At 40.2% G+C, this 16,999-nt stretch overlaps 1 protein-coding gene and 1 long non-coding RNA gene across 5 annotated transcripts; one reads left to right on the top strand and one right to left on the bottom strand.

Annotated features, from left to right (window-relative positions):
• The first annotated feature begins 7,413 nt into the window (after positions 1 to 7,413).
• Positions 7,414 to 12,911, top strand: LOC109198251 (uncharacterized). 3 transcript variants are annotated; one of them, XR_002059147.2, is made up of 4 exons: positions 7,414 to 7,740; positions 8,175 to 8,486; positions 11,168 to 11,284; positions 11,630 to 12,911. It is a non-coding gene; the product is annotated as an uncharacterized LOC109198251 (long non-coding RNA). The 3 variants fall into 3 exon arrangements; XR_002059146.2 differs by having other exon boundaries at positions 7,415 to 7,740; positions 11,165 to 11,284; XR_003218524.1 differs by lacking the exons at positions 7,414 to 7,740; positions 8,175 to 8,486 and adding an exon at positions 8,921 to 10,872 and having other exon boundaries at positions 10,957 to 11,284.
• LOC112845653 (uncharacterized) lies at positions 12,681 to 15,215 on the bottom strand. Of its 2 annotated transcripts, XM_025905073.1 has the most exons (5): positions 14,693 to 15,215; positions 14,286 to 14,378; positions 13,730 to 13,903; positions 13,565 to 13,641; positions 12,681 to 13,314 (listed from the first exon to the last, which is right to left on the bottom strand). In XM_025905073.1, exons 1-5 carry the CDS (start codon positions 14,720 to 14,722, stop codon positions 13,269 to 13,271), a joined length of 420 nt encoding a protein of 139 aa, XP_025760858.1. In that variant the 5' UTR covers positions 14,723 to 15,215; the 3' UTR covers positions 12,681 to 13,268. The 2 variants fall into 2 exon arrangements, with proteins under 2 accessions (XP_025760858.1, XP_025760859.1); XM_025905074.1 differs by lacking the exon at positions 14,286 to 14,378 and having other exon boundaries at positions 14,693 to 15,140.
• Positions 15,216 to 16,999: the final 1,784 nt, after the last annotated feature.

Below are 16,999 nucleotides of genomic sequence, written 5' to 3'. Positions count from 1 at the left end.
CACATCACAGTCACGCCCTGACATTGGCGATCGCTAATACGTCACGTCACAGACACGCCGGCGAGCGGCGATTGCTGATAAGTCACAAAAGAGTCATGTCCTGACACTGGCGATCGCTAATACGTCACGTCATAGACACGCCGGGCGTGCCGCGATTGCTGATAAGTCACAAAACAGTCACGCCCTGACATTGGCGATTGTTAATACGTCACGTTACAGACACGCCCGGCGAGCGGCGATTGCTGATAAGTCACAAAACAGTCATGCCCTGACATTGGCGATAGCTAATACGTCACATGACAGACACGCCCGGCCAGCGGTGACTGCTGATAAGTCACGTCAGAGACACGCCCTGTGATGGGCGATCACTCATACTTCACGTCAGACACACCCCGTGTGAGTGGCGATTGTTGATAAGTTATGTCACAGACACGCCCAACTATTGGCGATTGCTCATACGTCACATAACAAACACGGCCTGCAAGTGGCGATTGCTGATAAGTCACAAAACAGTCACGCCATGACATTGGCGATCGCTAATACGTCACGTCATAGACACGCCGGGCGAGCTGCGATTGCTGATAAGTCACAAAACAGTCACGCCCTGACACTGGCGATCGCTAATACGTCACGTCACAGACACGCCCGGCGAGCGGCGATTGCTGATAAGTTATGTCACAGACACGCCCAATTATGGCAATTGCTCATACGCCACATAAGAAACACGCCCGGCGAGCGGCGATTGCTGATAAGTTGTGAGTCTGGTATTGATATTTGACATCACAGTAGAGAGACAAGTCTGGTATTGATATTTGACATCACAGCAGAGACGCGAGTCTGGTATTGCTATTTGACATCACAGCAGAGAGACAAGTCTGGTATTGATATTTGACATCACAGCCGGGAATCTACTCTGGCATTGATATTTGACATCACAGCAGAGAGACAAGTCTGGTATTGATATTTGACATCACAGCAGAGAGGTGAGTCTGGTATTGATATTTGACATCACAGCCGGCAATCTACTCTGCCATTGATATTTGACATCACAGTAGAGACGCGAGTCTGGAATTAATTGTTGACATCACAGCAGAATCATGATTCTGGTTTTGATATTTGACATCACAGCAGAGAGTCACTTCTGGTATTGATATTTGACATCACAGCAGAGAGACAAGTCTGGTATTGATATTTGACATCACAGCAGAGAGGCGAATCTGGCATTGATATTTGACATCACAGCAGAGAGGTGAGTCTGGTATTGATATGTGACATCACAGCAGGGAATCTATTTTGGCATTGCTATTTGACATCGGGTTTCACAACGCTTTCTTTCCAATCTCCTTGTGTTCAGGTCTTGGACCTGTTCCTGGGCTCCTGCACTCTGATATCCATCTCACCCGCTTGTAAGCATCCATCACAGCAGGCGTGGAAAGCTGGAGGTTCCCTCCAGATTTCGTGACGCTTTCATCACCAGTGGACTTAACTTTTTCGCCGTGAGTTAGAGCTCGCTGGAGGAAGACCTCTGCATGTTATCTTTGCTTTCATTTTAAAATAAATAAACATGAAATAAAACAATATACCTTTTCCATTTGGTTATTCCATGTTAATCCATATAAAGTGGCAAACAGAGTGAAATGTAAATGAAACAGGACACATTGTTTATAAAACATTTATGCCCTACTCATTATTGTGATGATAATACAAACTCAACTTATGAAATGTTAAATATGAAAGCTGCTCATACTAAATTTAATAGAACCAACAAGTTTTTACCCCTCAGTCCTAAAAGGCTTATAATGATGGCATAGACAAACAAGTTGTGAATGAGGTGGTGTAGGAACTGATACCGTGTTTATCTATTAACAATCTCAGGTGATTTTAAATTTCAGTAATCTCAAAGGACCTCAAGGTCAATCTAACAGGTTAAGTTTCTTAAAATGATGAAAGGCTCGTGTTCAAGCTGATACTTAAATTGTATTTCTTTAGAAATCAGTTTTGGTTCTGTGAGGGGAAACACAATGAGGAAAAAATGCACAAAAGAACAGCATGAAACAAAAAAAAAAATACAACAAGAAAATCTCAAAAACATGAGAAATACGAAGAGGAAACAAGAACTAGATGCATGTGGAAAAAAATTATAACAAAACAAAAGCAACATTTAAAAAGACCCAAACGAAAACAAATTAACAAAGAGAATAACATGAGAACACAGGGATTGGACAAGGCAGAAAATAAGAAAAAGGTGAACAAATGAGATAAAACAACATTTAAACACCAAGAAAATTAAAGATGACGAATTTTAATGACATGGATGAAAGCAGGAGAAAATAAAGATTTGGCAATGAGTGGGTGGAAACAAGGGAAATTACAAACTGGGAGTCTTCATCCTTCCTGCCACTCAAAACCTGTCATTGTACCAGAAAAGGAACGGCACACGTCATCCTTTGTCATGCAGCCACTTTTAAAGTTACTTTAATTTTCAAACTGATGCTGTGTGTATCATCACATTCACAAGTTATCACATTCACAATCTCGGCACTCAAGTTTGTGAATGTGATAACTTGTGAATGAGTTGATGTATGGTGTCGAACTTGATGCTGTGGGTGTGTCTACTAAAATTTTCCACAAATTCAAATCACAGTTACTTTGACTTCAAGATCAAGGTCAGAGGTCAAGTTTCTCATAATCTTGTGAATGCACCACATAATACCTTCTGTCATCGATTACATCTGCATACAGTATCAGTGTTCTTTGGCTAGCTGATCACATTAAATCATCACATGTGACATCTGCATTACATTACATACCTCCATCGTGTCTGCATAATAGTGAAAGGCAATGAAAACTCTGGGCTGCTGGGCTTCTTTTCATAATCACTTTAATATATGCAACAACGATTAAACATCTGTATTGTTGCTCATTCTATTTAATGATATATAACACATTAGAGGTCAAATAGTTTGTCAGCTAATCAGTACATTAACAAAAACTCTTCACATTATCTTCTTAAACTTTCTGTGTGACTGGATTTTGTATTTTTAATATTTTATAGAAGAAACAACAACAAATAATCATTAGATAAATCACTAATGCCAATAAATGTTTCAACAATACAGTGTTCAGACCAAAGTTTTGCCTTTTGTATCTTTCACAAATACAGTTACAACCAATAACTGACATCTTCTTTTGTTGTTGTTTTCTACATTAAAGCAAAGGTAAATCTTTCAGCTGCAGGTCTGTACAAGCAGCAGTAAGTTTGTACTGCACACAGGCTTTTACTGCCAAGCATGATGGGTTTTTTTTTTTTTTACCTGTTCTTAAAATATTTGAAATATTGTATTTGCATCACTTTGCATCTTTGACTTTCTATTTACTCTGCATAAAATCTAAATTTGTATAAATTTAATCTGGAAAGTAGACCATTGGATTGTATATAAAAGTGAGCATTGTGGCCAGTGGCATTACTGTTTTTGTGTTTTGAAACTAGTCATGAAAAGCATGGGAGGATCTGTCTGAGAAACTCAATGCTGAAGAAAGAAGCCACATCCAAAGGCAGGCCCTGCTTACTATTTTATCCTCAATGAAACTACAATTTAGAAAATAAAGATTGTACTATATTAAAAAAAAATACTCTGAAGCCGTGAATCTGGTAAAAAGTGTTCACTGAGGTTAAAGATCTGCAAATAGGCTTGTAGACTTATATTTTCACCCCCTGCTGGCCATTAAAAAGAATGCAGGTTTGAGACTGTTTCACTTTTTCAGGCTATGTCACTGAATCCAGTCTGTGATTGCAGCCCTAAGCCACTCCCACACAAACACTGCCTGCATCGATATCATATAATGGAGATATTTTTTATTGTAGAAATCTCCATAAATAGTTGTGCGTTGAAGAGTAAACTCCTGGCTGAATTTTACAGCAGATTATTTCATTCTCATTCAAATTCTTCTTAGACATCAGGCAGAAGGATATGTGGAAATTCTTTTCGGAGCACAGGAAGCGATAAAGCAAATGAAATGTGAAATGCTGCAGCTCACCATGACACTGAACCTCCTCAACACCCTCATCACGCATGAAAAATGGCCTCGCTGAGCTGTTTTTCTGACTCCACCTTATGTAATCCTTCACATTTCACAAATATATTAAATTAAATTTGCTAAAGAAAGTTGCCAAAGTGGGGAAATGCCTATAGCAACAATAATTTGCAGTTAAAACAGGATCCAATCAAATTTGACATAGTAAAGTTAATAAACCGATTTAGAGTGTTAGAAATTTGAAATGCAAAATGGTTACATTTCTAGTTATATATTTATCCACAGATTAATGGAACCAATCAGAATTTTAGTTGTATAATTTCCATCCCATTCACAGGTCCATAAATGAAAGTAAATACACAGCTGCGCACTCTTTTGTGCACAGCAACATCTGTAGCTTTCCGTACGACTGTGTGGCGGCCAGGCCTCTGAGCTTGGGCCTGATGTCTCTCATTTATCTTCTAGAGGCGTCAGATTCAGCACTTTGGCTCCAGAGTTATTACTTTCTTTATAAAACAACAGCCAAAGATAACACCCTTGACTCCTTCCATATTTTTCTCTCTGTTTGTTTGTCATCTCCTTTTAAAAAACTGATATGTTAAGTTAACCATAAAAACAAGCAAAAGAAGGTTGAATGTTTTTTTAAGTAAATCATTTTGTACTGGCATTAGTTTTTTTAGAAAATAAAGGGCAGTTTGTAGTATACTACAGTATTTATACATGTTTTTTATTTGTAATTTTAACATGTTTTTAATTAAAGTTACAGTATATCTTCATAGCATCCAAGTGGCAGTTTCTTCAGCTTTTCTTTCCAGCTCAAATTCAAATTGGATTTTGTGCCATTTCATTTCCAACTTAACAAACAAGAAGTAAAGGGACAAAAATTGCAATTTTTTAAAGTCAGTGAATGTAAGACTGAACTGAAAAAAAAAAGCATGTTGATTTTTACAGATCATATTCTCTGTATTTTTCAGCAGACTTAATTTCTTTGGACATTTCTAAATAAAAAGAGCTGCAGATTGGTGACAAAATAAATTTAAAAAACACTTAACCCCATATAGTGAAAGGATCTGATTGTTCTGTTATGCATTGCTTTTTCTTTGGTTCAAAAAGCTAGAAAATCACAGATGCAGGTATGTTGTGTCTTGGCTGTGTTCTGTGTATCTTTTATAACACTGTGCAGCTCATAACAGATAGAAGAGCTTAGGAATTAAAAAAGGATTTCACCTGAAAACTCACAGAGCTTTTTACTTTGTGTACTGTTTATATGTGCCACTAAAATGCTGCACATGTACTGCTGAAATAATAAAATGTAGATTTGTTTAAACAGGTGAACTTCAATGTGGTTCACCTTCACTGGTGGTGGTCAGAGGGCCCGGTGGCGCCAGTGTCCGGCAGCCTCGCCTCTGTCAGTGCGCCCCAGGGCAGCTGTGGCTACAATGTAGCTTGCCATTGCCAGTGTGTGAATGGGTGAATGACTGAATGTAGTGTAAAGCGCTTTGGGGTCCTTAGGGACTGAATAAAGCGCTATACAAATGCAGGCCATTTACCATCAGAAAGATGGCAACTGCTTCTTTTAGCATTCAGCGCTACTGAAGAGTAGTGTTCACAAATGTACTAACACTTTCTAAGTATAACGTCTTGATGCATGCTCAATCATCCAGGTAAGTAGATCAGTACATCAGTATGAGCAAACAGCATGCAAGATGGCTGATTACAGGAACCACCTGAGATTCAGCCTCAGATGCCGACAAGACAGGATTACTCCTAAAAGTCTGCTAAAAGCTGCTTAATGAACGGGTGAGGCAAACAAGTTTTACCATCGACGTGTTAAAATCTGAAGAGGAGTGGATCCGACAGAGACTTACAATGCTTCTAGATGACAATGCTCTTAAAAAGGTGTTTGAATTCACCGAGAAGGATCGTCTAGCACAGCACGAGAAGTCTAAAACCAGGCAACAGAGTTTGACTTGTTGTGCGTCGGAAACCACAGCAAAATACAAAGAGTGTCCTCAGTGGTCAGAAGAGAGAAGGATGCCAAACCGAGGATGTGGACAAGTGGGTGAAGAATTTGTCTGACAGACAGCTCACCCAAACAGAGAAAAACATCCTTGCTGAAGGTTTGAATTTTGCTGTGACGCCAAGACAAATCCCGCTAGTGGAACTGATCACAGCCACAGAAAGAGCAATTTGAAAGAACAATATTGCAGACGTGGAAGCAGAGCAACTACGGGCAGACGTTTCGGTCTGTCTCAGCAACGCAAAGCCCCCAGCATCCAACATCAGCATGGAAGAGAGGAAGGCACTCCCATCACATTATCATCCTTTAGGCAGACAAAGGTAGGTGCACAGTTTTGCTAAACCAGCCAGACTATCATGAGAACATTTCGTCACTGCTCAGTGACGAAAATACTTATGAGCCCCTAGGACCCAGGAAATGGTTACAGGAAGAGGGTGATAGACTGTCTGAAGTAGCAGGTTAGCCTTCTTAGATTGTGACATTTCCATCAGTAATGGGGGACATCTAAAAGCTGATGTGTACCGTAAACCTACACATACGGATCAGTATTTAAGGTTTGACTCTCATCATCCAATGGAGCATAAACTGGTTGTCATCAGGAAGCTACAACAGAGAGCGAACACCATCCCCACAGTCACAGCGGCCAAAGAAGCAGAAGAACATCACATCAAGAATGCCCTGAGTAAATGTGGTTACTCCAGCTGGACTTTTGTCAAAGCTGGGAAGGCACCTAAAGAAAGCTCCAGCCGATCCAGGAGAGAAGGACAGCTGCCTTCTCGAAAGCCTGTAGGGATCCCGTATGCATCAGGAGTATCAGAACATTTGAGATGCATTGTTTCTAAACACCACATCTCTGTGGCTTGAATTTAAGAGAACAAACGTTATAGAATTTCCTTACCTGGATACCTGGATTACCTTTAAGACCTACCATAGAACCAAGTCCGCCAGAGCTTATATTATATTTTTACATGCTGTAGTGCCATTTTTGGGAGCATTTCAAGTTGATATACATCAATACAACCATTATAACCCAAATTTTAATAATATGTATGCATTAAGTGCATAGTAAGTACATAAATTGCAAAAAAGTGCAATAAACTACAAAAAAATTGAAAATCGTTTTTGTTTTTTTAACATATATTTCTAGTTAGAGAAATTTAAGAGGCTTATCCCTCAAAACTGTAAATACAAAAAAGTTTCACAAACTAGTTTCCCACCACAGGAAATTTATTTTAAGTGTCTTCATAGTTTTATTTTTGAAATACACCAATTTTCATATACTGCAGGAAAATCGAAAATAAATATTATAATGCAAATTTGCGAAAAAACAGCATATGCATCAAAATAAACTATTTCCAGCAGTGCAATATGAGTCCTAAGCATCCCAGAAACGACACAGAAAGTCATAAAGTCAAACATAACTTTTAAAAACACAAGTATAGGCTCATAAGCCCCTGATGGTAAAAGAAACTACATTTCCGCAAAATGACGTCACGTCCGGTTTCGGGCAGATCACGGTGGACATTGCGCTGATGGAGTAGGAAGTGTTACGAACAGCTGATCGGATCGGCAAAGCGTGTTTCTGGAATATTATGTTTTTGTTGCTGCAAGCGCTTTTTATGCAGTTTTTGCAAAGCTATATGTGGAAGGAAACCGTGACCTAGGACAAGCTGATGGCATAAAATGTAAGTACAACTCCTCCGGTTTCATATGCAAAAAAAATTATTGCGCTAGCTTACATGGTTGCAGTGCTACCGGGATTTAAAAACAGTTACGCACAACAGAGCGTGCCCGCTCCGACCGGCTTTAAAGGGTTAACACAATCGTCTTTGGTGGCATCTTTGCTTCTGGAAATTATACTGGGATAGTTCCTCCCTCCAGCACTCCACGGTCACAGTCAGTTGTTAGCGGGAGTAGCATTCATGTGATCAAAAAATAGACCAGTGGGGAATTAGCATCTCTAAACAACAAATCAGAAAAGTTTGATTTTGCAGGTTGAAAAGATTGATCCAATCACTCTGAAAAGACTTTCTAACAGCTCTTCTCCCTTTTAATGTCTCACAAAAAAAGAAAAACATCCCTGCTCATCCTAAAATAATATCAATAATTATTTCTGCAGATTTGTGGAGGGGAATTGGAAGCAGGAAATCGCTGCACGTCAGCAGGTGAAAAGAAAAGAGAGGGAGGAAGTTAAGTTGGACATGTGTGTGTGTGTGTGTGTGTGTCACAGAGATCACACAGCTGAGGCATGTGGAGGTGTACAGCACATAGGTGTTTTGACTGACAGCTTCTAGCTGTAATCACGTGTATGATTGTTTCCACATGTGAAACGGATGTAAAAATGATTGGATGAAAAATCCCCCCCGTGGCCGGCAGTCTGAATAAAGGCTGTGAAGTCGTGTCAACATGGTTTCAGTTATCCTGCAGGAAAGTAAGACTTTAACTTTTTATTTGATACATCAAAGCGTGAAGGTATGCAAGAGGGACTACTTTTACACACATGTAGACTATTGTACTGATGTTTCAAGTATATTTTTTTGTCTCTAACCACAAGATCAGATGTTTTCTGATAGTGAGTGAGGGTTTTTTTCCAGAGAGAGCAAATGTTTTTAATATATTGATCATTTTTGAGCCATTTTAGTTCACAATGGAGAGATCTGATTAAACTAAAATAATAATTTTAGTCAATTTTAGTCCATGGAATAGGCTGGAAAATCATGGGGAGACCTTTGCCTGTTCACATTTCTCTCTGGTGCGATATCACACCCCCATTGTGCCAATGAGTTTAATCAAAGGATGAAAACTAACATTTTGTACCCGAAAAACTATTGAGTATGGATGCAGTCATTTTGTAAATGATTCTGAAAAAAAAAACCTTTAAAAATACAAGATAAATAATTGGTTCTCTTATATTTTTTTTTATTTTTTACATACAGAATAATTAGCTAGTTCAGTTACAGAGCCAATGCATAACACCACCCACCTCAAAGTGCTTTATATCATCAGCTAGGCCATACAATACCAGAGAGAAGTCCAAAAATCACTCCCATTTAATAGGAAGAACCATTCAGCAGAACCAAGCTCTTAGGTTAAAGAAAAAACATAAAAGAGGAAGAACGATCAACAAAACACAGACTACAGGAGAGAGAGGGCATTGTTAATGACGTTCAGCAGTGGCACATAGACACGTGGAGAAGAAATGCTGTGTCCATCATGGGAAGGCCTCCAACAGACTGATGTAAGATGCATAACTAAGTGATGTTTCAAAAAGGAACACTTTAAGGCTAACCTTAAAAACACAGGGGACGTCTGTCTCCTGAATCCAAAGTGTAAATGGTTCTACAAAGGAACCTGAGACTTGAAGGCTCTGCCTCGCATTCTACTTTTAGAGGCTCTAGGAACGACAAGCAAGCCTGTAGTCGTTGATCAAAGTGCTCTACTGGGATAATATGGCACAGTGAGATCTGTAAGTTATCATGGCACATGATAATTCAAAACTTTGTATCTCAGGAGAAAGATTTTAACATTAGAACCACCTGTGTAATACTGTGTAGCTGACCTACCATAGATGAACACAAGACTTTGACAGTGAATTCTTTCAGGAGGTTGGAGCGTTCATGGATTGTTGTCAGCAGTTTGTGCCGTTAACACAAGGGACGCTTCACAGTCACAGTAACAATAAATGCCAGAACCATAGACTGCATATAAAACATGAATGTAGCTTTGGCGTTTGGAAAGTGAAGCCAGTAATTCAGCTTTCAGTATTCCTGATGGCCGTGAGGAGGGAACTCATTTGGTTTCGAAAATAATTCTTCTTCTATGGAAGTCTGGAAAACAAAGACTTTGATCCACAACCTCAGGAAACACTTTCCTGATGAATTCGTGGCCAGAGTCACTAGTTTCAAGTCTTATTTAATACAATGTGACTTTCATTGTATAAATTATGTTCTCCTTTGTGTAACTGACAACTTGCAAGCCTTTGAGCGTGTGCCTCAATTAAACAGTGAAATCCACACTCACTTGTCACATCCCAGATTCAACATGTCTAGACTGTCACGGCAAAAGTGCACAGCTTGAGGCTTCATAACAAGTTTTTGCAAACTAATGGATGGACTCACAACAGTGACAGTCTGTGGCATAATGTTGCTTTCTAAAGATATGACCGGTGTTTTCTTTTGGCTTTTTTTTTATATATATATTTTTCTCATTTTTTTCTGAATTACAATATATGAGATTATTTTCTTGTTCATCCCATAAGAGCACTCAGTTTCATAACAAGAAACCGAGGGTTCTTCATGTCTGGTTCAGACATGAAATTAACCAAAACATTGGTCCAACTCATGCATTTGCCACAACAAAGAAGGCAGATGTTGTAAATTCTCCTCAGCATCAACTCCACATGCCATCGTCCCTATTCTTCATCTCATTACTTGGCATATATAATCTCTGGTCGTACTGTGGCTTTTTGGGGCAGGGAGACAGAGTGAACTATAAAGGGTTTTATACAAGCTGAGGAGTGGAGTTAAACTGGAAGGCAGTCTGCATGTTTGTATGGAAACAATTCTTTCATGAGTTGCAATTCTGTTTGATTCCAGATGTAAAAAGCCACAGGGAGAGAAAGATGCATATCAGTCTTGACACCTAAATCCAGGATGATGCTGCACTTGAAGTGCTATCCTAACCTCACCGAAAAGACTACATTTAGCAAAAGTATTCTCTGTGCATTTCTTTTCCTAAGCAATAATGATTCTGAACAAGCAGGATAGAAATTCTTCCAGTTATATTAAAGGATCCACATACTTTTTTGGGGAAGAAAAGTGAGTTAGGTAACTTTAAACTTTGCATATTTGTTGGTGTAAGACAGGCTGGTCTGAGTATTTCAGAAACTGTTGATCTACTAGGATTTTCCCACACAACCATCTCTGGGGATTAAAAAGAGGAACATATGCAGTGAGCAGCAGTCCTTTGAGTAAAAATGCCTTGTTGATGTCAGAGGAGAATGGCGAGACTGCTTCAAGATAATAGGAAAGCAGAAATAACTCAAATAACCACTCATATCAACCAAGGTGTGTAGAAAGACATCTCTGAATAACACATTGAATCCTGTAGCAGATGGTCTACAACAGCAGAAGACTACATCAGGTCCCACTCCCGTCAACTAAGACAGCACAGGCTCACCAAAATTGGAAATTAGAAGACTGGAAAAACAATATGAGCAACATTCAGAAGGTAGGGTCTGAATTTTGCATAAAAAACACGAAAGTGTGTCTCCGTCATGCCTCGTTCAGGCAGTTTTGCTATACTATTGGCTGTAAATTACTTCAGGTGAATGGAATGTCTCTAAATGCTCATCTCAGCCAAAAAGCTAAGGATTTTTATAAAACTGTGAATCATGCAAAACCGCTCTGGTAAAATGCAGGAATTGTTTTAAAAAAGGGAAATGAGCATAATAAGTTCCCTTTGACAATAATTTTTTTAAAAATCACAAATTATTATGATCCTACTTTAAGTCTAATCTCTGTACTCAAGTAATTACACTAAGTCATGCAAATGTTTTGTGTTTGTTCTTGACAGGGAAGCACGTTTTCTTTCTGGCTGCTTCTCTGTGGTCTGACCAGGAACTAACTCATCCTTATTCTAGAAAGTGAACCACAACATGTGGCAACAGAGCCCACAAACATGAGCTCATTCCTCTTGAGGGGAAACTAGCAACTGAAAAAAACAGAGATAGAAAGAGAGAAAGTCCCAGTGTTCCTCTCCACATCCATTTGTCTTTGGACTACATTCCTGCTCCTCTTCCTCAAATGAAATGGTTATCCCTGCAAACAATGAGAAGACTGAGCTGCAGGAGCATCTGCAGCATGTGAAGTGGGACATGAAACAAAAATTGGCTCACAAGGTCGAGGTCAACTTCAGCATCAGCACATTCTTTGAGCCAAGGCGTTGGAGAGAAAGCAGGCGCGAACTGAAAATGGCCCTAGTCTCTTCCTAACATGCTTTTATTTCCCACATACTTCGTGATCAGCAGGCCTCAGTATGTTATCAGGTAATACTGAGACAAACAGCTGCTTACGTGCTGAAATGTGGATGTATTATTTGAGAAAAGCATTACACATGAATCAGAAGAACAATACATTTTGACCAATAGGCTAACAATTAAAGTAAACTCATCAGTATTAAAAATACAGCTGGAAAGGTGAACTGTTCCTACTTTAAGAGCAAGTGCAAGTGCAGGCAGATATGTTGCAAAATGTATTTACCATCATAATTAAATACAAAAAAAGAATGTGCAGAAAAAATCTGAACTCTAAACTCACACCTATGATATTAATTTAAAAATCATAGTTGACCTTTTCGAGTTATTGTAACAAAAAAAGGAAAAAAGTCTTTTCTGTGGCTAAGTCCTCAATTTTCCTTTATTCCTTGTAATGTTGTCAGTCTCCATATGAGTCACGTTGACCACGTGCTGTGTGCTTCATGCTTTGCTCTGGAATGTCAGGTTTCAAATAGCATGTACCCGATATTGCCTTGCCATGCCATGCCAGAGATATAAGATTGTGTGTAACTGTAAAATCAAATGACTATTATTTATTTGCAATAAAATAACATAAAACACACACCAAAGTACACACAGGACTTTTTATTAGTAAGTTACAATGCGGACACATGCACTGCCAAGGACATTTAAAAAAAAAAATAATACTATGACATTTCATCATGTTTCAGTTAAACAAGTTAAGAATCAAGCAGTTAAGTAAGAAAAGATTTTTTCTGTTTATAACAATTAGAACATGTATGATTGAACACAGAAGAAACATGCACTTTACTGCACTGCAACATAGAAAATTATCCTAAGTGTAGAAAAACATATCATTTTCATTTGACAAACACTTGATGATACAAATGTGTTTGCAGTGACTGACTCACCCGAGTTTCTTCCAGAAGCCACAGGTTAACAGGTTAAAGGATATTTATTGTGTCACACAGCATGTTCTTTGGAAACTTGTTCAGCGCAGCGGTTTGAGAAAATATCACAGGCTGTCTGAGCGAGCAGGGTTTCCTTGATGTCGTACCCCTCCAGAGGCAAGTGCGGTGTTGGTGGTGCATCACGGTGTAGTGTGATGTACCGGGTTGTCAAAACCGGCTGCTGACATGACAGAACACTGCCCTCCTGCACCAGCCCAAAGGCACTTTCCACAAGGGGCTTGTCAGGTCAGGGATCTGGTAATGGACCCACAATGCCTCTGTAGAATCCACTCCTAAAGAAAACATCAATGACAATAATGTAAGGAAGAAGGTTATTATACTGAACAACAACTAAACTAAAAAGTGTGAAACAGTGGTGCATAAGTTAGAGACTGGGATGTATATATGTACATGACTGAGTTAGCCGTCTTCAGAAAGTGTAATGTTGTATGTATATTAATACCTATTCTGACACATGCATGTATGAACAAATAGCAACATGCATTTGTAACACAGGAAACCAAATTTTACAAATCTAATTACCGTACTCCAGTCTGGGCCATCCTATTTGGTACCGGCTTAGTGAAGATCATAGAGTTGATAGGTCCTGGCTTCACACCCTAACAGAAGACACATTTACTATGGATGGTGTTGCTGTTCATATGTAAACATGGTCTAATTCAAAAACTTTAACCTTATTTAAATTACCACTGTCCGTGGCTTGTGCCATTGCTGTTCAGATTCGGTGCAGCTATGCACAGGGGGACAACCGGCACTCTGAGTTGTGAGTAGTGTGCTGTTTGGAAGAGCAGTGCCACTGTGTGATTGCACATAACAGCACCTGCCACACAGGAGCACTGGCGATGAATCCAGAAGCTTAATCTAAGAAGAAAGAACTAAAATTAAAAATGTAACATCATCTTCATGGAAGAGCCGAACAGGAACATAGTTCAGTGTTATGGTTACTGACCCCTACAGGCTTACCCTCCTGAATGCTTAGTGTTTCCTTCTCTCCCTATTAAAACAATTTAACCATCCTTGATAACTGTAATAACTTAGATTGTGTATATTTGCAGTATTAACTTGGTGTAAATTTGTTTCTGATCACCCAAACACATCTGACTAGTCAAATTAGGTGTGATAAAGCAGGGGGACAAGGAAAACATTCAAGTTGATGGGCCTTCAGGAATGAACTTAACTAATGCTTAAATGAACTGAACCCCACTGAACAGGGATTAACAACTTTACACAGCTTCCTGCCTACACTTAGTCTGTGTGGTGCCTCACTCTTCCTCATTGACCTGTAGCACAGGGCTCTCACACCGACCTCCCCTGTCAACCTGTGTTTTTTTGGATACTGAATAAAGATACAAGAACCATTAGCATTATTTCTGTACTACTCATGTCAACACGTCTTAAACATATATACTTTACACGTAGCAAGAGTAGCATTGGGTAGTTAACTACCTGCTTAGTTAGCCAACTACCTAACGCTATTATAAAAGTGTCTAACAACAAAAGTGACATTAGTTAAACCTCAACTATAAACACCGTTTAAGGAAACATGTAATGTAGAGAATTGACATCAAATGAAACACATAGCGGAGTAGCGTAGTGTTTGCATTTCACGTTAGCTAACGTTTCTTTGTCGGTTAATTTACGTTTTCTTACCTTCGTAGTTGTGTATATATGATGCAGCATATAACTTAAATCCTTTATCTAACATGCTGACGGGGTTTGTCGTCACTCTGTAAATCCGATGAACATCAATGATGTTCAAATTTGGGAGCTCTTGTAGGACGAGTGCAAACGCGGAGGTCGGATTATGAATGAGTGGGAGGAGTTGCGCCATTAGAAGGAAGATTACATGACGCGTCAAAAGGCTGAGTGCTTTGAAGTGCGGCCGTGCTTTGAAGTGCGGCCGTTAGGTCACGCCTACTGAGGGCATAAATAGAAGTCAAAAACAGCATTAGTGTGTGTTAGTCTGTTCCTCTGGCTTTGCGTTTCTTAACGTTTTGTCCATTTCCATCAGCATCGGCGGAGCCTTGGGCATACGCTGTGCGATTTTTTCAGTGGCGTTATTCAGCGCCTGCTCAAACTGTACGATTGACTCGCAGGGGTTAGAAGTTCGTAGGTCACGATGCAGGGTCTCACACTATACGCCCGATGCTCTGATGCGACCTGAGTGCTCACACTAATGCCGGGCTCACACTGTGCGATTTTTGACCCTTTTTGAGTCGTGCGACCGTTTTGGCAATCGGCCCGAGTTTGTCCTTCATCGTGCCTCGTGCATCGTGTAGTGTACGTGGGGTAACGAGAAGCGATTAACACCTCACGACCAGCTCCCGATCATCAATCGCTTGGTCGGGAGGATTTCAAACCTGTTTGAAATCCTCGCAACCGTCGTGAGGGTGTCACTGCAGCTTCTCACACTGCGCACGCGCAAACACAAATGTCAGCGAAAAAGACGGCGCAGCACGGCAGTGCAGCGTGTGATCTGGACACAAGCGATGGAGGCACAACTTGTAGAACTTTGGAAAGCTCACCCGAGCCTTTTCGATGTGGCCTCACAAAATTATCACGACCACAACAACCGTGAAAATAGTTGGATCTACACTGCTGCTCAATCACAGCTGCCTGATCAATGTTTTTCATAAAGTTGATGGTGGTGGTGTGCGTGTCTGTGTGAGTGAAAGACAGAGAGGCAGAGCGAGCGGCAGAATTTCTGTTATAACCTTCATTTTATGAACGCACAATTTGAGCACTCAGGTCGCATCAGAGCATCGGGCCGTATAGTGTGAGACCCTGCATCGTGACCTATGAACTTCTAACCCCTGCGAGTCAATCGTACAGTTTGAGCAGGAGCTGAATCGCGCGACTGAAAAAATCGCACAGTGTGAGCCCGGCATAAGCATCAATCTGTCCCTCTCTCTCCCTCTGTCTTTCACTCACACAGACACACACACCACCACCATCAACTGTGCTAAATTGCTAATGAAAAATATTTATCAGGCAGCTGTGATTGAGCAGCAATGTCCATTCAAATATTTTCACGGTTGTTGTGGTCGTGATAATTTTGTGAGGAGACATCGAAAAGGCTCGGAAGAGCTTGCAAAAGTTCTACAAGTTGTGCTTTCATCGCTTGTGTCCAGATCACATGCTGCACTACTGTGCTGCTCCGTCTTTTCGCCTTCATTTCTGTGTTTGCGCGTGCGCAGTGTGAGAGGCTGCAGTGACCCTCACGATGGCCGACAGGATTTCAAACAGGCTTGATTTTCTTATGACCAAACGATTGATGATCGGGAGCTGGTCGAGGTGTTAATCGCTTCTTGTTACCCCATGTATACAACACGATGCACGATGAAGGCAAAACTCGGGCCGATCACCAAAACGGTCGCATGACTGAAAGACTCGGCTCAAAATTAGCCAAAAATCGCACAGTGTATGCCCAGCGTTACCTACGAACTTCTAACCCCTGCGAATCAATCGTGCAGTTTGAGCAGAAGCTGAATAACGTGACTGAAAAGATCACACAGTGTATAACCAGTTTTATTCAGCTCCTGCTCAGCATTTTTTTTTACATTTTTATGAATCTTCATCAGTTAAACTAAAAAAAAACAAACGGCGGGCATTCGCAGGGGCTAAAGGAGCTTCTGGGTTGGGAGATGAAGCATCTTTAAAAAATCTCAAGAATTCAGGAGCTTTCTTTCCAAACTCCTTATGTTTCAGGTGTTGGACCTGTTCGTGGGCTCCTGCACTCTGATATCCATCTCACCTGCTTGTAAGCATCCATCACATCCAGTGTGGAAACCTGTAGGTTCCCTCCAGATTTCACAACGCTTTGTTTCCAATCTCCTTGTGTTTAGGGTCTTGGGTCTGTTCTGGGCTCCTGTACTCTGATATCTTCTAGTGTCCTCACACCGCGTGGAAACTGAGGTTCCTCCAGATTTCACAACTTTCTTTCCCTCCTTGTTTCAG

The sequence above is a fragment of the Oreochromis niloticus genome, unplaced genomic scaffold (assembly GCF_001858045.2).
Source record: "Oreochromis niloticus isolate F11D_XX unplaced genomic scaffold, O_niloticus_UMD_NMBU tig00008387_pilon, whole genome shotgun sequence".
In the NCBI taxonomy this organism is placed as follows: Eukaryota; Metazoa; Chordata; class Actinopteri; order Cichliformes; family Cichlidae; genus Oreochromis; species Oreochromis niloticus.
This window is presented reverse-complemented; position numbering and strand designations above follow the sequence as displayed.